The 25,089-nt window shown below is 35.5% G+C and overlaps 1 protein-coding gene across 4 annotated transcripts in view; it reads left to right on the top strand.

The window, feature by feature from the left end:
* Window positions 1-25,089, top strand: part of Cask (calcium/calmodulin dependent serine protein kinase) — a 366,225-nt gene that overhangs the window by 131,914 nt on the left and 209,222 nt on the right. For all 4 annotated transcript variants that reach the window (XM_071606242.1, XM_027927438.2, XM_027927437.2 and 1 more), the window contains exon 3: window positions 1,501-1,606. In XM_071606242.1, the coding sequence (XP_071462343.1) occupies window positions 1,501-1,606 (106 nt within the window). The remainder of the gene's footprint in view (window positions 1-1,500; window positions 1,607-25,089) is intronic.

The following is a 25,089-nucleotide window of genomic DNA, read 5'->3' as shown; positions in this document are numbered from 1 at the left end:
CCTCAGTTTCCTTACTGTAAGGTAACTACCTCACAGGGTTGTTGCAATGTTAAATGACAGAGACTATACTGATTAAGTAGCCTAGTGAGTAGCATGATAAATTTTAATTTATTATTAGATGATTGTATCCTGCATACTGACTTTGACCCTGAACTTTTCATAGAACTTGATACAGCCCAAAATGCTCATGACCTTCTCTGGTTGAATCTTAAGGCCTTTTCACAGCTTTCAGCCTTCTCTACCCACATATGTCTTTACTGCCTTTATTCCCTTGACTTTCTTAATATCATATTATTGATTCCTCCTTTTCCAATGGTTTATATTTTGTCTACTTTACTACCTTCTTTTTCCTCATACTACCCTTATGTATGTAAGTCTTCTGAGGTTCCATTTATAGCAATTGCTCTTGTTGACAGACAAAGTTGAATTAATAAATCAGAACAGAAATCATATTATCATATTTTGCTTTGAGCAACACATCCTTAGCGTTCCTTGTTTCTTCCTTACTTGTCTCCTTTCTACTTTTAAATATAAAAACATCACACTGAACTTGATTCATCAGCAAACAGGCAAAGCCCACTCCTGTAAGCACTGGAAGGCTTTAATTATCTTATTCCATGTAGACATGGCAAGTGATGCTTCTGCCCAAACTGTTTCAGTGAGATGATGATGATGTTAACAATTTTGCTTTCCAAATAGTATTACAGAGTTTAAGCAGCAGTGTCACATACATTATCTGAATTTGTTCTTCAGAATTATACTGTAAGGCAGGTAGATCCTTAATTATCCAACACATTTTATAGATGTAAAAAAAAATCCTAGAGAAACAATTCTGGGCTGGGGGTGTAGCTCAGCTACAAACCCCTAGCATGCACAAAGTCCTGTGTTCAATCCTCAGCATTGCAAGAAAGAAAGAGAGGGAGAGAGAGAGAGAGAAAGTTAGTTCGATTGATTCTGACTTTGACTCTAGGACTAGTGCCTTCTTTGTTTAAACCATACTATTTTTTGCTCCCTATTCCAAGTAACTTTGCTGATATATTTGTAAATCTTAGATTTTAGGCTAAACAATAGACAGTACATTCTTATCTGAGGGGAAACTAAAAAAGAGATAAAATAGTAATTTAAGGTACCTATTGGTAGATTGAGGAAGAGTTATAAATTTGGAAACTGAAACTTGATTACCAGAATTTGGGGAAGTATTTATTTGTGTGTTTATTTTACTTTGGAGCAAAGTATTTATTTGTACTAAGAAGTGTAAATGTGTTCTTAATAAGAGCTGACTCGTGTAATGTATATAGATTTAAGCTGATAAAAATTATGAAATGTTATATTGTCAAATATTTTAAAGGATTAAAAGTTAAGCTTGATTTAAGTGGGGAATTTCATCTCTTTAGTTAGAGAAGTCTTCATGTTACCATAGACCACATCATTCACTCATCATTCACTCTAATTGTCTTGTGTTCCTACCCTAATGAAGTATGTTGTATGTTTGTTTTGCAGATCTAAAGCGGGAAGCCAGTATCTGTCATATGCTGAAACATCCACACATTGTAGAGTTATTGGAGACATATAGCTCAGATGGAATGCTTTACATGGTTTTTGAATTGTGAGTGTAAATTTTATTTCTTAAGGAGTAAAATTTTAAGCAACATTGGTTTTAGAAAATACTAACAATTTTCTCTTCAACTTTAGCAATAGTTGTGACCTCATCTGTTTAGAAAGACCCGAAAGCACAGGGAAAAAAGGATTATTTCATCTTAAGGTTCATGACAAAGGAAGCAAAAGCTGGGTGTATTTGGTTATCCTCACACTTTTAAGCACACTTCAGAGAAGAGGCTCCAAAAGGAAATAGAATTCAGAGGTAAATAAGAGGCCCCAAAATGTGCAATTCTGACCAAGAGGTCAGTCTGAGGTGAAGAGTAGGATGAAGTGAAGGCTTCCATGTAGCAAGTCTCCCTGGCAACTTAAAATGAGCAATAACAGACAACTTCTTCTTTTGATATAATCACTACATTGACAAATGAGGGAAATTCTGTGGCTAATAGTGTATCTTGATTTCAGTAAGGTCCTTGACGTGTTACTCACAAAATTTTTATGAGTCAGAGAAATGTGAGCTAAGGATAGTACAACTGAGTATCCCATAGCTAGTTGGATGATTGTCCAAAGAGATTTATGGGACAGCATACTACAGGGTTTTGTTTTTACCCTATTCTGTTCAGAATTAATCAGTAACTTTGGTCAGGAAAATTAAAAAGGAAGATATACATGCTAAACATTCAAAAGATACCAAGGTTGGAGAGTGTATTCATTAGCTATGACTTCATAGCAAATCATAGCCAAAAACTTAGTGGCTTAAAACAGCACATGCATTATCTCAGTCTCTGTGTGTCAAGAATGTGAGCACCATTCAGGTGGGTCCTTTAGCTCTAGGTCTCTCACAAGGTGGTAACCACAGTGTTAGCCAGAGCCAAAGCCATTTTCAGTTTTCACTGGAGAGAGGGGGTTAGTTCTTCTTCCAAGCTCACTTACATGGTTGTTGTCAGTCTTCAGTTCCTCTTGGATTCTTGAACTGAGGGTCTCAGTTCCTTAAGAGCTGCTGGCTTCAGGTGTTCCTTGGTTCCTTGTCACATGGGCCTTTAAATCAATATGGCCAGTGGCTGCATCAGAGCAAGCAAACAAGCAAGAAGAAATGGGAGGTAGAAGTCACAGACTTATAACGTAGTCTCCAAAATTATATACCATCACTTCTGCCTTATTCTCCTAGTTACAAACAAGTCAGTAGGTCCAGCCCACATACCACCACCTGAATACCAGGAGATAGGAATCTCTAGGAAGCATTTCACAAACTGCCCCCCACAGAGAGCTAGCTGACACATTAGTGATCTATACCAAAACTCAAAAATAGTTTAAAAGCTTGTAGTCAAGGAGCTGAAACAAAGAAAGTGAAATTTAAGACCAGATAATATAAACTCCTTCATTCAAATATATAAGTGCAAGACAGGTGTGAATTTAGTTGTGACTACTTAATGCGAAAAAGATGTTAATGTTTTACTTAGTTGTTTGCAATAGCTAAAAAGCCCTGAATGGAATGTTAGGTTACATTAATGAGAAGTAGATAATATTCTGAACAGAGCCACACTCCCAACATATTATACACTGCTTGTTCTCCCCGGAGTGTCTGTAGTAAGCAGGACACAGGAATATTTACAGAAGGGTATAACCAGAACGAAAAGGAGCCTGGAGATTCCCTCATAGAGTCATGGCCTTCAGTCTCTTTGCCAGCAAACCTACTAACAGAATTTTGAAAAACCTAGATGCCCTTCTCACATGTTTTTAAGTTGGTATATAAAAATTTTTATTGCGAGAATATAATTTTTAGTGTCTTGGATTTTCCTTTAAGTATATTTCCTTCACAACTGCAGAGCTGCACATTTATCTCATTTGCTTTATGGGAAGTGTCTGCTATGTGACCTACATGGCTAAAGCTAGTCCTCGTTGTCAAATCACTCAGCCAAATCAGACTCACTTTTCTGTCAGAAAAAAAAAAATCCGACTTCATTTTTCAAATAAAATTAAAGTGTTAATAGACATCCCAATGACACTCCTCTTACTATTGATTTTGAATTCTAAAATAGATCAGGCTTTGCTATGAATATGTTATCTGGATGAAATATGGTGACATCTCCTTTTCTTTCTCAAATTTTCTTTGCTCCCAGTTGTGTCTCCCTCCCACAGGAGCTGTGTATTCCCCAACTGTCTCTTTGAAGTTAGACAGGCTTTTCAGGATAGGGAAGCAGTTGGTCTTTGGAGATAACTGATTGCAGATGTGGAGATGTGAAAGGAAAACTAGATTCATTTTCAAGTAGACTGTTATAGCAAATGAAGATGTGGAAATCAATTGCCTTAAAATATACTAGTTCATGTGTTTCCAGGAAGGACTTTGAGTACTCCCAGATATACCTGAATCCCAGGTTGAAGACCCACTGGCATGGAAGAGCTCTTGAAAACACTAGAGGCTTTAGTTCCCCAAGAATTTATTGGTTTTCTTATTCTACTAAGAGTCCCCAGCGCAGAAAGCCATACTTAATGTTTTCAGTTATTTGAAAGATCATTATATATAAGATTATATGCTTAATCACTATAACATCACAAGCCATAAGTAGAATCAACAAGTGGCAGATTTCACCTCTAAGAAGACCTGTAATGGTTACATGTACTCCTTCCAAGGGGACAAAGATAGGTTTTACTTTTGGTTTAGAGAGGGACTCTGCTGTGCCTTCCAATTTTAAGATATTGTAATTCTTTCAGAATGACTTTTCTGGTTTAATTTTATTCTCCATTGAATAAATCTGTTTCTGTCCATATTTTTTTCTCTGAGAAAAGCAAAAGCAGATTTATTCATATACTTTAAAGTAATGAGCACAGAAAGCAACATTCAAAAATTCACCTGATTTCTACCATGTTTACTGTTTGTATCAAAGGGGTCTAAATGACAGAGTAGTGGAGAGAAGATGATCTTTGGTGTCATAAAATGGGTTTTAGTTTCTCAGTGTTAAGCAGTCTCTTTGAGATATTTATAGTCAATTTTGTGTGATGCAGGTGTGACTAAAATAATTCAATGGCTATACATTGAGATAAGAACTCATTAAAGTTGGATATTTACCAGTAAATTATCCAAATTAATCCTAATTTAATCCAGATTACTAGAACATTGTTTGGTATTACATTTTTAAATACATTTTTACTTTATTTTGTAAAGTGTCAAATAAAGAGATTATAGTATAATCAATGCCAGCATCCTAGCCTTTGAGTTCAAAATATTTTGCCATTCCTGTTCAAGCTATCTTTCACCCCTGAAAGATTTCTAAAGCAATGTCACTTCTCCTATAAATACTCCTGTTTGTGCTTCTAACAGATAAGGACTTTAAAAAATGATCATAATAATATTATCATATCTTAACAAATCAATACTATTTCCTTAATGCCATGTCATATTCAGTTGCTGCTCAATTTTCCCTGATTGAACATGAATCTTAAATGATAAATTTCTCAATTTAGAATTGTTTTATGAGCTCTAGGGATCTAGAAGGAGATTGTAAAGTCACAGTTAAAATAACTTATATAGAAATATAAAACCGTTCTTTTTGTACCATTGTTTTATAAATTCACCTCAACATTTGCCCTCACCCAATTTTTTTGCATTCTCCTCAACTCCTAGTTTCAAACCAACAGACCCAAAACATTGATTACTGTGATTTAAAGTCATGTTGATCAAAGAGCAAAACCAAAAAACTTGTGTGCACCTCCATCTACTGGCTAGGTGAGAGATTGCTTCTATAGCTGCATTCTAAGCTAAGCTACTTTAGAATTGGTTCCATGTTCCTGATAATAGATGTCATTTTCCCCAGTATTCAAGGGCTCATTGCTAAGGTTATGAGTGGCTTAGACTTGTTTCCAAGTTTTCTACCATGACACTATTACAGAGTAGACAAGGAAAAGTAAAACGAATAAAATTAGAGTAGTTAACTTTGCTGTTTGTTGGCTGCTTGTAAAACCACTCTTATCGTTTATGTGGACAAAAGGCTAGACAGAACAACATATTTTAATTATCAGCAAGTTTCTTAATACGGTATCCATGTCTGTCTTTACTATAGACTATGTATAAGCAACCCTCCTTTTCTCTTCCTAAATGAAAGTCATGAAGTTGTATGACTCAATCATGTTGTTTATTTGTTTAAAAAAAATCCTTAGAATGAGTTGATATTCACTTAGTTACAGTTAATAAGTTTAAAGCATACTTAAATGCAGGGACTCACAGAGCTAGAATGTTCAAGCTGGAAAAGATGATTTCAAAACTTAGATTATAAAATCCTGTGGAGAAATTGTTAGACAACATGTACCCAGGCTCTGTCCGTACGTAGACTTTCAGTTTCAGCAGATACACGTCCTGAAAGCACAGATCTAGAGGACTGACCTTCAAAGTAGGGCCAATACTACTTAAAGATTTCTTTGTCATTTCCCCCAATACATACAGTAGTTAGACATCTGCATGTGTTTGCATTACATCCATTTCTTTGGGATTACATTTAAATTGGAACCTGTCTGTAGCAATTTGCTGAAATGTATTTTAAAATACAGGTTCCATTTTGAAGACAGGACCGAGTTATATTACTTCCCCAAAATTAAATGTTTATTTCTAAGTAACACATTCAGGCTTGTCTTTAGTAGTGTCTGGTACTTGAGTTAAGCTGTAAATCCTAAATTGGCTGGCTAAGGAATTTTAATTACCTTATTATAGAATGATTACATATACCACAGGGAGACTTTTACAGTAATTAAATATGGATTTAAAATATATCTGACATGAAAATAATAGTTTGTATCTCTTAAAATAATATTAGTAATTTGTGTTTTTGAAGCCAATAAAGGATATAATAGACTGAAACTGCTTCTATTTATTTTTTACTTTATTTTTTGTCAGATATTTATGCTTGTAGAAGGGAGTATTTGTGAAATTCATTTATATTGATAGAGTGGAAATGACTATTACTTACCAGCAAATTTGCCACTTAAGGGAAAATATATCTGTCTCAAATCAAACAATAAAAATCTGGACTATTGCATTTTAATTTATTTGAAGGTCTGTACACATTTTTATAGCTGATCTTCTTTGATCTATTTTGATTTTTTTATGTGAGATGATACAAACTGCTATCCATTCATTCAGCAAACTAAACACTTCTCTTGAGTAACTGCATCAAAATGTCCAGTTGACTTTAGTTTTAAGAACTGTGTGTCAGGGTCCCCAAGACCACCCCCAGGTTTGATGATTCACTAAGAGACCTCAAAGGACTCAGCATATAGTTGTATTCACAAGGATGTAAAGTAACATCAGTATAAGACACATGGGTAGAAGTCCAAGTGCAAGCTTCCAAGAGTCTTCTGCCAGCAATGAGTTGTAACAACATATAAAATATTGCCAACCAGGAAACTTCTTTAGAGACTTGGTGCCTAGGGCTTTTACAGGGATCTGGTCACATAGGCACCCTATGCCTGGTATGCACCAAATTCCAGACCCCCTAGAAACAAAGCAGATGTTCAGCATAAATCATATTGTTTGCACAGTTTAGACACAAGAAGCCACTCTTTTCAGGTAGGTAGTAGGAACCTGCTGAAAATCAAATTCCCTGATGCCTGCCTGTCAAGGGCCAACCTTGGAAGCAGACTTTTCAAGCCTTTCTTTTTTTTAATCTGTTCTAATTAGTTATACCTGAAAGCAGAATGCATTTCAACTCATTGTACACAAATGAAGCACAACTTTTCATTTCTCTGACTGTTGATGAAGCAGAGTCCCATCGTTCATGCAATCATATATGTACACAGGGTAATAATGTCCGCCTCATTCCACCATCCTTCCCACCCCTACCCCCACTCCCTCTGCCCAATTCAAAGCTCCTCCATTCTTCCATAGACCTCTGCGTTATGGATCAGCATCCACATATCAAAGAAAACATTTGGCCTTTGATTTTTTGAGATTGGTCAAGCCTTTCTTAAAATAGCAGTTTAGGCCTCCTGTGGTAATTCTTCCACACAAACTAAAATAGTGATAATAGAAGATGGGTTTGAGTTATAAACTCCTGGATCTGCAAACAAAATGTAATTGCCTATAAAGATAATTATAAGGTTTGGGTTTGGGTTTGGGGTTTTAACTGTAACCATGGTATCATTTTATCTATTGAATAAATAGGTGGCTGGATCTTTGTTTAAGACAAATCCTTGTTTAAAATGTTACAGCATAGACTAGATTTTAGGCTCTGAATGCTGCATCAGAAAATAAATTGCATTCTGATGCTACTATTTTAGAAATACATTTGAAGTTGTCACTTTTCGTAATTTTTCATATAGCATGTGAAAGCTGATCTTCAAGCCACTAAAATAATTTTGAATAAATTTATGTACACATAAAATACAAAGAAAATTCAGCTGCTTTTTCATTATTTGAAAAGGAATATAGTTTATTTATTTAAAAATGAAAGGTATAGCCAGAAATGACAACACATGCCTGTAATCCCAGCTACTCAGGAGGCTGAGATAAGAGAATCAAAAGTTGGAGGCCAGCCTGGACAACTTAGCAAGACCCTGTCTCAAAATAAAATAAAAAGGGATGGGGATGTAGTTCAGTGATAGAGTGCCCATGGGTTCAAGCCCCATTATCAAAAAATAATAATGATGATGATGATGATAATGTGTAAGTTGTTTTTAGTGTGCACAACATTTACCATATACCTACCTTGTACAAATTTAGAAATTATGGAAAATTATAATGACAAAAATAATGCCTTTCAGAAAAGTTAATCAGTGAACATTTTGGAATATTTCCTTCTACTTTTTTAAAAAAAATTTTTTAGTTGTAGATGGACACAATAGCTTTATTTTGTTTATTTAATTTGTTTATGTGGTGCTGAGAATTGAACCCAGTGCCTCACACATGCTAGGCAAACGCTCTACCCCTGAGCCATAACCCCAGCCCCTCCTTCTACTTTAACTTGTTATCACAATTACAGTAATTGGGACTATTTTATATAAGTAGTTTTGTTTCCCAATTCTTTTCACTTAATAATTTAATAATTTTAAACATTTTTATACCATGAAATAGTTTTCAGTATACTATTTTATAACTACAATAAGATGTTTAAACTATGTGCATGTACATTGTTTTTTGGTTTTCTGTACTAGAAATTATGTTTTAATTAATATTCTTGTACATAATTACTTTTGTTTTCTCAAAATATACTTTTGAAAGTAGAATTACTGGATAAAGAGTAGGTGAATATAAACAAACATGTCTATTACATGTAGATTTAATATTTTTAATATATCACATTTGTAAAAATGCATAAACAAAAATATGCAGCTTAAGGAATTATTGTAAAACTACAACCCAGGTCGAGAAGTAAAAAGACTACCTACTTCACCAGCTGCTTAATTTCCTCTTTCTGATCACAACCCCTTTTTCTGTCAGAAAAAATTTTAATCTGGACTTCACTTCTGTGTATTTATATACATTGTATTTATATACATTGTATTTATATATATATATATATATATATATATATATATATATATATATATATATATACATATATATATATATATATACACACACACATTGCATAATTTGGTCAATTTCATTCCATAGTTTCTCCCTTATACTATCCAAAATAAGCATCCCTGAATAATATAATTCAGTGCCTATTTTTTAAATCTTTATTTAAATAGAATCATATATATTCTTTTTATTAGAAGAAAGATGTTTATTATTTCCATTTTTCTGAAAAAGAAATGATAGCACAGACATTTAAAAATACTATCCCCAAATCTATCAATTTTTTTTACTACAGATTAATTCTTGTGTTATAATTTTTGATGTTTTTATCAGTATATTATAACAGTGGGGTTCGTTTTGACATAATCATATATGCATGGAATATAATTTCCTCCACTTCAGTCCTCAGTACTTCCTCTTTCCTTCCCCTCCTCCTTCTCATTGTTCCCCTTCCTCCACTCTACTAGTTTTCCTTTTAGTTATTCATAGTTTTTTTTTAAATTAATGTTTTACAGATATACACAAAGGTGGTATTCACTGTGGTATTCATATACATATACATTACATAATATGGTCAATTTCATTTCATAGTTTCTCCCTTTTCTCATCCATCCTTTCTTCCCCTCTATCCCCTTCCTCAGGTCCACTGATCTCACTTCTCTTTTCATGAGATCCCTACCAATTTTTTCCCCTTATTTTGCTCTAGCTTTGGCATATGAGAGAAAACATTCAACCCTTGACTTTCTGGGTCTGGCTTATTTCATTTAGCATGACGTTCTCCAGTTCCATCCATTTACCAGAAAATACCTTTATTTATTTATTGACTTATTTATTGGCTGAATAAAACTCTATTGTGTATATGTATCACATTTTCTTGATCCATTTGTCTGTTGACAGTCATCTTGGTGGTTCCATAACTTGGCTATTGTGAATTGTGCTGCTATAAACATTGATATGCCTCTATCCACTATAGTATGCTGATTTTAGTTCTTTTGGATAAATACTAAGGAGTGGGATAGCTGGATCATATGGTGGTTCAATGAGATTTTATCTCACCACACTTAGAATGGCAATCATCAAGAATACAAGTAATAAATGCTGGCGAGGATGTGGGGATGGGGGAAGGTACACTCAATACATTGTTGATGAAACTGAAAATTAGTATAAACACTCTGGAAAGAAGATTCCTCAAAAGACTAGAAATGGAACCACCATATGACCTAGTATATATTCTTTTTTGGATCTGTGAGATTCATCCAGGTTGCTTTGTGCAGCTGTTCCTTTTATTGCTACATAGAATTGCAGCAAACAGACTTTCACTGTTTATTCATTGTAATGTTAACAGATACACATTTGAGTGGTTTCTAGATTTGTCTGTTTTGAACAATGTTGTTATAAACAGCTTTGTGCGTGCATCCTGGTGCATCTAAGCACACATTCATATACTCCTAGGCATAGACCTATGAAGAGAATCCACAGATTTTAAAATATGTGCAACTTCAGTTTTCCTAGAAAATAGTGAGCTATTTTCTCAAATGGCTATATAAACTGAACCTTCACCATATAACTTTCTAAGGTGATCCAAGTCCTAATTTTCCTGGGACTGCCCTTGTTTAAACCTGTTGTTAGTTAACAGCATTTTATTCTCGTAAGTACTTATTACCTGTGCTGTACATCCTTACTAGTATTTTGGCATTATCAGAATTCTTAATTTTTTGCCCATCAGTCTGCATTAGAATCTCATAGTGGCTTTCCATGATTATTCTTTCCTAAATTGCCACTTAGTATCCTACCTCTTCATTCTTTTTATAATACTTTTGATAAAAACAAATTGGTAATTTTAATATAGTCTGATTCATCAGTACCTTATCTTGTGGTGAGCATTTTTGTGTCCCTGAAATCATGAAGATATTTTCTTATATTTTATCATTCTGGAACTAATGAAATATGCTGTAAGGTAACAAGCCTGTTTCATTTCTTTCCATATGGAGATTCAGTCATCTCAGCATAATTACTGAAAAGATTGCTCTGTAGTACCACTTGCCATAAATCAAACATCCATATGTATGATCATTTCTAGGCTCATTTGTGGTCCATTAGCCTATTTGCTTGGCATTGTGCCAAGAGTACATTGGCTTTTTGTTGTAACCGTATAAACTCTGGTAACTCATAGAGTAGGTCCTCCCACCTTATTCTTCTTTAGTCATATTATAAGGGTTGTTTGTACCTATTTCTGAATTTTCCATATACATTTTAGAAGGAAGTTGTTGACTTCCACCAAAAAAATTGAAGGGTTTTATATCAGAGAAAACATTTGGCAAATATAAGGAGGCTGACTCATAGTGGGGTAGGGAGAGGGAACATGGGAGGAATAGATGAATTCTAGATAGGGCAGAGGGTTGGGAGGGAAAGGGAGGGGGCAGGGGATTGGCAAGGATGGTGGAATGTGATGGACATCATTATCCAAAGTACATGTATGAAGACACGAATTGGTGTCAACGGACTTTATATACAATCAGAGATATGAAAAATTGTGCTGTATACGTGTAATAAGAATTGTAATGCATTCCGCTGTCATTTATTTTTTTAAAAAATCAATAAAAAATTGGAGGGTTTTGACATGAATTATTACATTAAATATTTATGACAATTTTAGAATAATTGGCATGTTTACAATATTGAATCTTCCATTTATGAACATAATATGTACCTTGCCATTTATTTAGCTCTGATTTATACTTTTCTCCATGTTAGATAACAGTAACATGTTATATTTACATTTTGTTAGATTTTTTTCATAGGTATTTGCTTTTAAGAATAGATCAGTCTTGGGGCTGGAGTTGTGGCTCAGTGGTAGAGTGCTTGCCTAGCACATGTGAGGCCCTGGATTTGATCCTCAGCACCACATAAAAATAAATAAATGATTTTTAGAAAAAGAATAGATCAGGGTCTGGGGATATAGCTCAGTTGATAGAGTGTTTACCTCGCATGCACAAGGCCCTGGGTTCAATCCCCAGCACCACACACACAAAAAAAATGATCAGTCTCTCTTCACTCTTTCCCTCCTTCCTTGTACTAACTTTGTATTCCTTTCTATTCATCAGCTTTCATTAATTCCAGTAATCATTTATTGAATATTTTGGCTTCTCTGCATACATGATTATATCATCTGTGTATAATAAGGGTTTGGTTTGTTCCTTTCAAATTCTTTTACATTGTATTTCTTTTTCTTGCCTTTAATGTGATGGATAAAATATTCAGAACAATAATGCACAGTAGTTATCTTTGCTTATATTTGATCTTAGAGTTTGCTTAGCATGAACAGATGGTGAATTTTATCAAATGCTTTTTTCTGCATATATTAAAATGATTATGTAATATCATCCTTTAATCTATTAATACACTGAATTGAGTTGACCAAACTTGATTGTAATATATCATCTTTATAATCCTTTTTTCATATTGCTGGATTTGATTTAGGCTTTTTAAGTTAATATTTATGGGAAGATAATGTTCTTCTACTATCTATATCAGGTTTTCATACCAACATAACACTAGCCTTATAAAATGAATTAAGGAGTACTCTCTGGTTTGTTGTTTTTGTTTTGTTTTTACTCTTTATATGGTTGAACTCACCTCTAAACCCATCCAGACAAAACTATTTTATGAAAATAGTTTTCATTTCTGGACAATTCCTTAAATATTTATGTGAATATTCAGGTGTTCTTTCATTGCCATATCACTTTTAGTAATCGTTTTAATAGGAATAAGTGCATTTTAATCTGAATTATAAACAGTTTTGGTGCAAAGTTATTTATTCATAATATTTCTGAAGGATCTTTAGTTATATCTTTTCATTCTTTTTTCTTTTTTATGCTTTGTAATTGTAGATAGACAGAATGCCTTTATTTTATTTCTTTATTTTTATGTGGTGCTGAGGATCAAACCCCAGGCAAGCGCTCTGCCTCTAAGCCACGGCTCCAGCCCATGTCATCTCCATCCTTCTATTATAGACTTAATTCTCTGGGGGTTTTTTTCCTTCCTTTTAATTTCAACCTTTTTATGTCCTTGGATTTTAGATGTTTCTCTTATTAAAGTAATATAATTTCTTTGGTTTTTTTTTTTATTCCAGCCTCTCAGTTTTTGTTGGTCCATTTATATTTAATTGTATTTTGACATATTTTGATTTACATCTATGATCTTCTTTGGTGCTATTTGTACCACCTTTTGCATGTTTCTTTCCTGCTATTTGATTTATTGGAATCAATTGAATGTTTTATCATTGCATTTTCCTCTATTAATTTGGAAGGTTAATCACCCCCTTTTATTATTTTAGTATGTAACCCAGAAATTATAATATACACCCTAACTATCACATTCTAATTTTGCAGTGACATCCCTGTAGTAATAAGTGTACCCATACCCTCCCATAACATCATTTCTAAATATCCTTCTCTAATAGAAAGACCCAAGGCTTCTTGGAGAAATTATCATTAATTCTAGGGCTGAGACAGAGAAAATATAAAATAAGCCTGAAGCATCTTAAAGTGCCTGAAAGTAAAGAAGTGTTCAAAAAGAAGGGTCCATGTCAGAGAGACACCAAAACCAACCTGGACTGTTACCAATGGCCAAAAGTAAAATAATTTGAGCAACAAAATAAAGGAGTATTGGATTATAATCCAAAGTACAAAGTATTATATGAATCCATACTGACATAAAGAAATAATTAGACAATAAATGAGAGAGAAGAAACAAACCTCCTTTACAAAGGAATTCCAAGTATTCAATGTAGAGAATCCCTCTGTTCCCTTAAATGTGGGATGGACTTAATTTCAAAGAACAAAGTATGGAAAGGGAAAAATGATAACTTTACAGTAGAAAGACTGGCAGATACTACCTTCGCCAAATGATTAAGTTAATACCACCAGTGAAAAGTCATGTGGGCATCATATACCCTTTGACACGATGTGATAAGAAGGGCATTTCACCTCTGATATTCTTTCCCCCAAAAAAACATAATCCTAACCTAGACAAGAAGAAAACATCAGAAAAACCCAAGCTGAGGGGCATTCTACAAATACCTAGCAAGTACTCTTTTTTTTTCTTAAGCAAGAAAGGAATTTTTTGAGCCAGGCATGGTGGTGCACTCCTGTAATCCCAGTGGCTCAGGAGGCTGGAATTTTGAGGATTTTTTTTTTTTTTTTTTTTTTTTTTTGAGGCAGGAGGATTGCAAGTTCAAGACCAGCCTCAGCAACAAAGCAAAGCCCTAAGCAGCTTAGTGAGACCCTGTCTCAAAATTTAAAAAAAAAAAATTATAATAAAAAACCAGCTGGGGATATGGCTCAGTAGTAAAGCACCCCTGGGTCCAATCCCTGGGACCAAAAAAAAAAAAAAAAAGGAATTTTATCTCAGTTGGACCAAAACTGGGAAGACAGCTATTCTAGAAATATGTCTTCTCTATATTGTCAAGAGTCTTAGGATTGTAGAGGGAAAAAACAAAAGCAGGGAGCTAAAAGTTATACATATGCATAGTAATTTTTGTCAGGCTACAGTCTAGTTGCAGGTCTAGTTTTTCTGGGATCCCATCACTGGAGTCCTGTTACACCAGACAGAAGAGGGGGGATTGTTATTGCTGGGGGATTTGGTTTTCATTCTCAGCATCAGATGGCTGCCAGCAGGAAGCTGGGACAGAGACATAAAGAACAGTTTAGAGGAACAAAATGGAGTCAATCAAGACAATGGCTGGATCTTTTAAAAAATTTTTTCCAGTTTTTAAGGAACTCCTTATTTCAGGGCAATCTTATAATACTGATCCCTTAACCTGTAGGATCTGTGCTAGCTCCAGTAGTAGTTGGTTAGAAAATTGAATTGAATTATTTTAAAATTAAAAGTTGCTTAAATCAAAAGTAAACAAAAATGAAACTATGACTTTATACCATCATTTCCTGTTTAAAGTAACATTGCAGATTTTTATTTATTAGATAATACAGTTATTAGACAATATGACAGTTACTAGATAATAAGAAATTATTATTTTTAATGTGTGATTTTGATATTACAGCTATTTTACCAAAAAGGAGCCCTTACTGTTTGGAGATAACTACTGAAATATTTACACATGTGTTATTAATGTCTGGGATTTGCCTCAAAATTAGGCAAGGGATGAGCAGTTGGAATATAGGTAAAACAAAATTGGCCAATTGGTTCATTGTTGGAGCAGAATAATGGATACATGGGGCTTTTTACTTTGCACATTTGATTTCTACAATAGAAAGGGTTTTTTAATGAGGGAAAAATTACAGGGTTTCTACTTAACTTTTTAAACTTTGTATTTCTAAATGATATCTCTGAAACTCTTGGCTCCTTGCCACATTAAGTGCTTATTTGTTTCATCCTACTAGTTTAAATACAAAATAAAAATCAATGAAAAGGAGTTCATTGCAGTTCTTTTCATCCTTAAGATATACCCCCATAGGGATGCACAATCAAATGCTGGATTTGACTGTAATTCTAAATAACTTCTCTTTGTAGTTATGCCACAGTTTGATATAGAGTTAGGTTTGTTTGTTTCAGGTTTTTTTAAATTAAAGTTCTTATTGAGAGACATATGTAGATTCTCATGCAGCTATAAGAAATAATACAGATGTCCTTGTAGACTTTGCCCAATTTCTGCCAACATTAACATTCTGCAAAACTAGTATATTATCACAGTGAGAATACTGACATTGATACAATCCACCAGTCTTATATATTTACCTGCATTACAATCCACCAGTCTTATATATTTACCTGCATCAGTTTTTTTTTAAGAATGCCTTTTTTCTTGCTTTAATCATGATTTTTTTTTAGATTATGGAAAACCTTTACATGATTCCAAAGTCAAGGCTATGAATAGGGTTCGTTCAGAAAGATCTTGTTTGCATTCCTTTTCCCCTAGCACTTCCTTGTTCTAGTAGTAACAAGTAACATTTATAAAAAGTAGTTTATTTTAATTTTATTTTTTAATTATTAACTATTAAAAACAGTTATTTTATTTTTCCATTATTTCTGTTTGAAAATATAAGAAGAGCCAGGCACAGTAGCATATACCTGCAATCCCAGAAACTCATGAGACTGAGGCAGGAGGATCACAAGTTAGTGGCCAGACTCAGCAATTTACCAAGACCCTCAGCAGCTTACCAAGATCTTGTCTCAAAATAAAAAGTCAAAAGAATAGCCAGGCACACACATGCATGCCTGTAATCCCAGTGGCTCAGGAGGCTGAGGCAAGAGGATTGTAAGTTCAAAGCCAAATTTAGCAATTTAGGGAGGCTCTAAGCAATTTAATTAGACCCTATCTCAAAATAAAAGGGGATAGGGATGTGGCTCAGTGGTTAAGCACCTCTGGGTTCAATTGCTAGTACCAAAAATAAAGTAAAAAGAGTTCATGATGTGGCTCAGTGGTAAAGTGCCCATGGATTCAATCCTCAGTACCATATATAGATTAAGAATTTGGGGATTTCACTCCTTTATAAAGATGCGGATACCATCCAAAGGCATATAGTTTTGGTTGTTTCCTCCAGAGGTTTTGAACTTTAATTAATGATTGTGTTTTTTTTAAGTGGCCTTATATTTTCCTCAAGTAAAATCGTGAACACATTTGCTTTTCAAGGGCAGGGCATCAGTTGCGGAGACTGAAGAGTGTGGTAGATTGTACTATGTGCCTTCTTAGTGTATTCCTGGACACACATTTTTCATCAACTTGAAAACTCAAAAGGGACATTTGGTTAGGTTATATATACTGTACATCAGTCTACACATAAATGGCAGCTTGTTTTCTTGAGCCACTGTCTAAATTTTGAGGGTTTTTTGTTTGTTTTTATGGAAATTTTTTATATTGATTGGTTCATAGATGGTCAGTTTTATACAGAGTGAACGATATAGCACTTTGCCAAAAATAAGTGTAGCATTGCTTAAACGTTGTGTATTAACAGCAGTTCTTTGTGATTGGGTTCAGTGGTACATTTTGCACTGCCTGGAGTTATGTTTTTATTCTGTTAGTAAATAAAATGTCCTTTAACGTCAAAACAAGGCATATGGTTTTGTGTGTGTGTGTGTGTGTGTGTGTGTGTGTGTGTGAGAGAGAGAGAGAGAGAGAGAGAGAGAGAGAGAGAGAGAGAGAGAGAGAGAGAGAGATTTATTGAAGCCAGGATTCCACAGGCTGAGGTATATCCCAGCTCTTTTTTTTTTTTTTTTGAGATTTTGGGGATTAAACTTAGTACCTCACACACACTGAGCTACATCTCCAGCCCTTTTTATTTTAAGTCATCTACACTGGCCTTAAACTTGAGATCCTCCTGCCCCAGCTTCCTAAGTAGCTGGAATTATAGGCATACACCACTGTGCATGGCCATTTTAAGAAATTTTTTTGGCAGGGCTGGGGGTGGGGCTACAATATATAGCTATTAGGTTGGAAGGAACACATTTGGATATGGGGAGAATTGGGAGGCCATTACTGTAGTTCAGTATGGACAGTGATGGCTAGGATAGATCAGTATCAGTAGAGAGCAAAGGAAATGAATATAGGTACAAATATTTAGAAATCAGAGGAGACAGGGTTTCACTTTTGGATAAAGGAAATAAGGAAAGGGAAGGAGCCAGAGTTGACTTCTTCATCTCTGGCTTGAGTACCTGATGTATGATGGTGACATTGACTACCTTGGGTACCCCTGGAAGTAGGTGATGAAATACATTTTGGACATGTTAAGATTGAAGTCTCTATAAGACATCTGAATGAAATTATTAAAAGGAAGTTGAACACATGGAGATAACTACTGAAATATTTACGCATGTGTTATTGATTTGCCTCAAAATTAGGCAAGGGATGAGCAGTTGGAATATAGGTAAAACAAGATTGGCCAACGAGTTGTTCATTGTTGAAGCAGAATAATGGATACATGGGGCTTTTTACTTTGCACATTTGATTTCTACAATAGAAAGGGTTTTTTAATGAGGGAAAAATTACAAGGACACAGAGAGATCTGGGATAGATACAGATATTTATGAGTGACTGCTATATATATGATTTCTTTAGAAGAGTATACAGAGAAAAAGAAAAGAAGACTTAAGGGTTGAGGCGCTTCCAGACTTTAAAGGTTATACAACAGGAGGAATAACTGGCAAATGAAATAGATAAGGAGTAGATGAAGCAATGGAAGGAAAATCATGATATCAGGGGTCACAGAGGCCAGGTAAAGAGAGTTGATCAAGGACAATTTTTGTGGAGAAATGAAGGGTTTCAGTACTTCTTAGTTCCACCCTTCACTAATTCTTTTATTCCTTAACCACTCACCAATACTCAAGTTATTCACAGCTCCCATTCTGTTCATTTCTGAGATGTGCTCTCTATTTGGTGTCTATTGGAATCTCCTTTCTCCCATTTGGTACTATTTCGTTTCCTTAGTGAGAGACTTAGGAACATTAAAGGACAAGTGAAGAGGCCTGTATTGTTGCCCTAACTATTAACAACTTTATGTATTTATTAATTTTATTACACTTATTATCACACCTATTATCTGTGAGATATAGCCAGAAATGTGGAATAGAGATGGCAAGACATGGAAACAGTTATAATGACAGGGAGGAGCGGGGGGTAAAGAAAGAGCTGTCTTAGAGGAGGTAATACTGAAACTTAAAGGATGACCAGGAATTTGCCAAGTGGTAATAGCAGGGATGAAACTAGGCAAAAATAGTAAAGTATAAAGCTATAGAAATCTCAGGAAATTCAGAGAAAGAAAACAGAATGAAGCCAGGCCTCTTGGAAACTAGGGGGGGAAAGTCATTTTGCATTAACTTTGCTCTGGAAAGACCAACTTTCCCTATTTATTCAAGGGCCTACATGTGGCCCAAAAACAAGCTTCCCAGTTCCCAAATCTGCATGAAGCCAAAGTAATTTCTTAGAGTGTCTGTTACTTCACATTCCAGACAGGAAAACTACAAATGAATGAGTGAATGAATTTATCTGGTTGTCTCTATTTCCCCTTCTTTTGTAAAACTAAGTATCCTAAGTTGTTATCCTAACCACCTATAGACAGTCTTCTTTTGAATCAGGGCAGGGACCTGTTCTATGTCCAACCAGGAGCAAATAAAAGTCCACCATTGTTTCCATGCTTGGGCTAGGGTTCTAAGTGGGTAGGTTTAATAGAGCAGAGATGGCAAGTTGACTACACAAGTAGGAAAGGAGCTGGGCATTACAGATAGGCTAAGAGCATGTGGAATGGCTAGCCAGGATGTGAGACAGCTTGTGTGCTTGGGATACTACTAATTAATAATCATTAGCTATTACATTGAAGCAAGGTGCAAGACAAGAGAATGACTGGAGATAAGTTTTGACGTGTAATAGTAAAATCACTGCACGCCATAGTTTACACATTTTAATGGTCTCAATTCCTGTTAACAACCCACTGACTTTCATTGCAATGCCCATTTTACAGATGCAAAATCTGAAACTTAGAAGATTGTGACTTGCTCATGATCACAAAGCTAGTTTGTTGCAGCCAGTATTTTTTTTTTTTTTTTTTTGGTAGCAGGAGAAGAGGTGGTAACTGAGAATTGAACCCACGGGTGCTTAACCACATCCCCAGCCTTTTTATTTTGAGACAGGGTCTTGCTAAGTTTCTCAGGGCCTCGCTAAGTTGCTGAGGTTGGCTTTGAACTTGGAATCCTCCTGCCTAAGCCCCCTGAGCCACTGGGATTACAGGCGTGCACCACTGCGTGCCTAGAGCTTGCTCAGGTATGCCTAGAGCTTTTGATAATGTGCTGAGGCTTTTTATTCATCTGTTCAACAAGTGCTCATTTGAATGCCCACAGTGTGCCAGGCACTGTTCTAGTTGCTATAAATTCAACAGTGAGTAACTCAAAGTCCATACCTACATGAGATTTATATTCATTCTAGTGGAAGAGACTAACAAACAAGTATGTAATAATCATAGGCAAGTAGTGATTCATGCTGTGAGGAATGGGTCAGAATAAGGAATAGAGAGTGATGAGGTTGCTGCTTCAGATAGGTGTTCATGGAAGCCCTTTCTCAAGAGGTGGCCTTTAATCAGATTTAAAGCTTTATTCTATAGGTGGTAGAGCACATTGAAATAACTTTACCAGGATAATAATATAATCAGAATTGTGCATTGGAGAGAGACCTTTAAATTCTGTATGAAAAAAAAAAATCATTGTAGAGGGTGGAAACAAAAGTCAGGAAAGAATTCCAGGCAAGATGGGATTTGGAGTTCAACTTCTTCATTGTAATATAGACCAAAAGTTCCTACAGAGGAAGAAACTGGAGTGAGGCTAGCTGCATGAAATCCAGAGGTGGGCAGAGATCCTTAACCTGCAGTAGTGGCTAAGAAAGGCTCCAACCATCATATATAAAGTGGTGAAGGAAAACAAGGAAGAAGGAAAACAAAAACAAGAAATCCCCACTTAAGATTAGTGTTCATAGTAAAATTTCAAAGCACATGGGAAAAACTAACATTCTGCAACAAACTCAACACATAGGAAATTTAGTTTAAAGAAAATGTGGGTATGACTGAGGTTGTAACTCAGTTGGTAGAACATTTGCCTCACATGTGTGAGGTACTGGGTTCAATCCTCAGCACCACATAAAAACAAATTAATAAAATAAAGGTATCTTTAAAAAGAAAATGTGGATAATAGAAAAAAATATTAAAAGGACTTTAAAACCCTCAAAAAGATAAAAGGAAAGAGTAACAACCATTGAATAAGAGTCTGTTTATTTGGTGAATGTTGAAAAACCCTGAAGAGAGTGTGTGTGTACATGTGTACTTGCCTATGTGTTTGGCTGTCTTTGGAATCAATATGGCCAAGTTGAAAGGCAGTATTAAAGAACCAATAGAGAACAAAGCACAGTTGAATAGAGATGGTATGTATGAAAGAGAAGCTGAGAGTCATGGAGGCTAGATGGAGAATATCCAACATACAAAAACAGGAATTCTAAAAGCTGAGCTTAGAGGGAATGATGAAGATAGAAATAAGCTTTGGGGAATAATATTACAATCAATTCAGATCCTTTGTGTTTGTTGTAATTATAGGTCACCCACCCATAGATGTCCAAAGAGCTACCTATATGATATTGGACCTCAGGAGAAGAACTGAGTAGAATAGAGTTTAGTAGTCACTACCATTACATTAGCTCAAGGCCCATTTCACCTTTTGGTACTTCAGTCCCTACCTTACCAACTTGTGAGAATGAAATGAGATGGGAAAGAAGTCTGATATCATAACACTGAGTCATCATCTTCATGGTCATTGTCATAAATTCTGTTTATTGTAGGACTTCAGGATGGGAGATAAGAGCTCAGGACTCTGGAGCCAAATGGCCTAAGTTCAAACCCTGGCTCTGCTAATTTGTAACCATGTGACCTTGGACAAGTTGTCTTAAGCCTCAATTTCTACATCTGCCAAATAGTAGGTGTCTCCTAGTGCTGTTATGAGGATTAAATGTTATTACTGATAAAGCACTTAAAATGGCACTTGGCGTGTAGTTAAATGCTCAGTAAATCTTTGCTACTAGCTATTAACATACCTGCATTTAACAGGAAACTTGATTATCTTAATCCCAGAGGAGTGACTATTCTAAAAATCATAGTATTTGAGGATGATAAATTTAGGTATCTATGTCTTCCTATAATATTGGGAAATTCCATTTAGTTAACTGCTGGCTTTTATTTGTCCATGTAAAGAGTTTGTTGCTGCTTGAAAATTGACCATGATGTTATTTGAACATTCAAGGACTCCTATTTTTTTTTCTCCATAATGTATGAGGCTTAGAAATAATTCATGAGCATATGAGATGTTCTCCTGAGGACATAGTAATGGTTCCATTTTTTTGTCTTGCTAAGTTGGAACACTTCAGGCTTAAACAGATGCCTATGCTTATTGCTTCTGTATTTGTTTATATCTACATCTATAGTTTCATAAGTACCAACATTAACATTTAATTTTAGCTAGCAACTTGCCTAGAAGTAAGAATTATACCCCCCAGTTCAATTTCAGAGTGCAAATGACAGTAAAATGAAAACAGAAAATCAATAATTAATGATATGATTATTTTGTAATCCCTGCTATGTTTGTTCAAGGTGAGATCATTTTCCAAATTAGCCCACCTTCCTCATCTGCAGGGCCACAATGGGGCTGGCATGAAACAGATCAAGAGAAAACATGCCAGAGGCAGAAATATCAAAGAATGACCCTGAATCTTTGAATTCTGAAGATGCTGTAAGGAACCAGTTGTGGTTTTCATATCTCTATGTTTGAAGGGTACCTCCTCTCTAGAGTCCAGGAGCTTTATCATTACTGGCAGCAGGGTCCTGGACCAATGAAACTACCTTTAAATGAAGGGAAGGCTTCAAGGAGCAAGAAGGAGAATTTCTTTCCAGGGAGAAAAGTAGCAAGAGGTAGAGAGGCTGAACTATAACAATAGATACTCAACCACACCAGAATTATAAAAATTTTAGCAAGGAAAAAAAAGCAATCTGATGAAGTGATTATGACTAATTTGGCTTTGGGTAGCAGAGGTTTCATTCCATCTTCTCACAAGAGTAAGAAAGGCTAAACCAAAGTCAAGAAACTTAAAAAGAAATGTGTTGAAACCAGCTGAACTAATATGTCCAATAGATGAAGAATTGCATGAAATTATAATTTGCACAACAAACTATATTTTAGAATTAATGGAGTTAAAAATTTTAGGGGGAGATGGCTGGGTAGAAAAAAAAGAAGTTCAAGGGTCTGGGTTTTTGGACATCTTGCCTTGTGCGAATGTAATTGGGGCCATTTAGTACTCAGTGTCTGAGCTGAAATCTACAGACCTCATTTTGAGTACAGTATCAATGGTAGCTTGGAACTTTGGTCTCTACTAGCACCAAGGTTCTCCTGTCTCCTGGCTGGTAGGAAAAGAACTTGTAAGGATATGCTGCAATTTTTAAAAGATCCCTGAAAAAACAGAATGTCATTATCCTCTTAATACCCCATAAATCCATCTTAGGGCAAGGACAACCTCCTTCAAAAAGGTGAGCAGGAAGGATGAAGTTTATAATGGGCTAAGAATCAAGCCACTGAGTTTCTAGTCTCATCTGCTGTTAATTGCTACTAGCCCCAAGCATGTTTTTTTAATTAAACTTCCTGTTTTAAGATTCTGTGATGCCAGCCAGATGCTTAGGCACACACCCGAAATCCCAACAACTCAAGGGGCTGAAGCAAGAGGATCACGAGTTTGAGGCCAGCCTCAGCAACTTAGTGAGATCCTGTCTCAATATAAATTTTTAAAAAAAAAAAGATTCTGTGATGCTATGATGTGACTCATCAAGATTTATACCTGGAGATCACTCTACCTCATTTTAGTGTTGGTGGTTGGGGAGGTGGATACTCAGCTGTGAGAATTAGAGAGAACACTGAGGGCTAACTGAAGTTCCTACAGGATAGAACAGAAAAGGGGCTGTTACTCCCATCTGCCTTCATTTTTGTCTGAGAATTTCAGAAAACAATAGAGTGGTATGTTAACATAAGCAAGTAACAATTCAGAGGTCAGCTGCTCCTTTTTAGAACCATTTGCTGTCACTTGTAGCTGAAGTTTCCTCAACCACTAGGAGGCACCATTGTCAAACAGCATACATTAGGGGCTGGAGCCTTAAGCAATCTGAGAGAAAAAAAAAATGTCTAGAAAGAAGAGAGTCAATACAGGACCCTGGAAATGATGACAGTTCAGTCTTTGATATCTAGAGGGGCATCAGAACTACCCCAACTTTCTAGAACTTGATTAACAATATCTTAGACCACATTTCACTTTTAGAAGCAACAAAATCTTTCAAGCCACTATTTTTTCAAAGAAACGATTCTGTAGGATAAGAAAAGAGATTTTAGCCAGGTGTAGTGGCACAGGTCTGTAATCCCAGCGACTCAGGAGACTGAGGCAGCAGGATTGCAAGTTTGAGGCCAGCCTCAGTAACTTAGTGAAACCCTGTCTCAAAATAAAAAATTAATAAAGAATGGGGATGTAGCTTAATGTTAAAGTGCCCATGGGTTGCAGAATGCTGTTAGAAATACCAAGGTACTACAAGAAATCAAGCATGTGCTCAAAAGTGAGTGGGCAAGGGTTTTACTTCTGACAGTAGGGTGTGCTAGCACATTAGCAAAACCTGGCTAGCAAGCCCGAACCTGGTCAGGCAGTCCATGGTTTATACACCTAACACAGTGCTGCCCTTTACCCTGATTGGAGAACTCAGGGGTATCATCTATGCAATTGGCTAATTTTAAAATTAGGGTGGGCAAAAGGAAAGGACTATAATTAAAATGACTACAGTTGGATCCAAATAAGCCTGAATACTATATTCTGAAAAATGGACCACCAGACTTCCTATTTCTCACAAATGCCCAGCACTACTACCCCCACACCCAACAAAAAAAGAAAAGAGACCTTAGAGATTGTTAAGTGGAGTCTTCTCATTTTATTGACTAGTCATTGTCAACCAAGAAAGATTAAGTATCATGATCAAGGTCTGCGAAACAGTTAATGTAGGCTTGAGTCTAGAGTCACTGTGTAGGGGGCATTTCCCATTGCTTTGTCTGTCCCAACATTTGAACCCTTTTTCAGTATTTGGAGCATTCCTCATCTTAAGAGTCTTGATGTGGGATAGAGCCCACTTTCCATTATAGATGCTAAAAATGCCAGATATTTCCTCTCCTTAGCAGATAGGATATTGTCATATGATATAGGGTTTATTTCTCAAACACATCCACCCATGATGTGATAACTAGTGACAAAAAAAAAAAAAAAAAAAAAAAAACAGGAACATGTAGAACTCTCAGGTGACAGGAAGGAAGATTAGTGGGATAATAGAAGTAATAGCACTCCGGGTGGTGTCCTTCATATGTCATTAGCAGGGACAGTTGTGCAAGCTGCAACCATGACAGTAGCAGTGATGTCTCTGTCA

The sequence above is a fragment of the Marmota flaviventris genome, chromosome X (assembly GCF_047511675.1).
Source record: "Marmota flaviventris isolate mMarFla1 chromosome X, mMarFla1.hap1, whole genome shotgun sequence".
NCBI classification, from domain to species: domain Eukaryota; kingdom Metazoa; phylum Chordata; class Mammalia; order Rodentia; family Sciuridae; genus Marmota; species Marmota flaviventris.
Note: the sequence above shows the minus strand (reverse complement) of the source record. Positions and strands in the feature narration are given on the sequence as shown.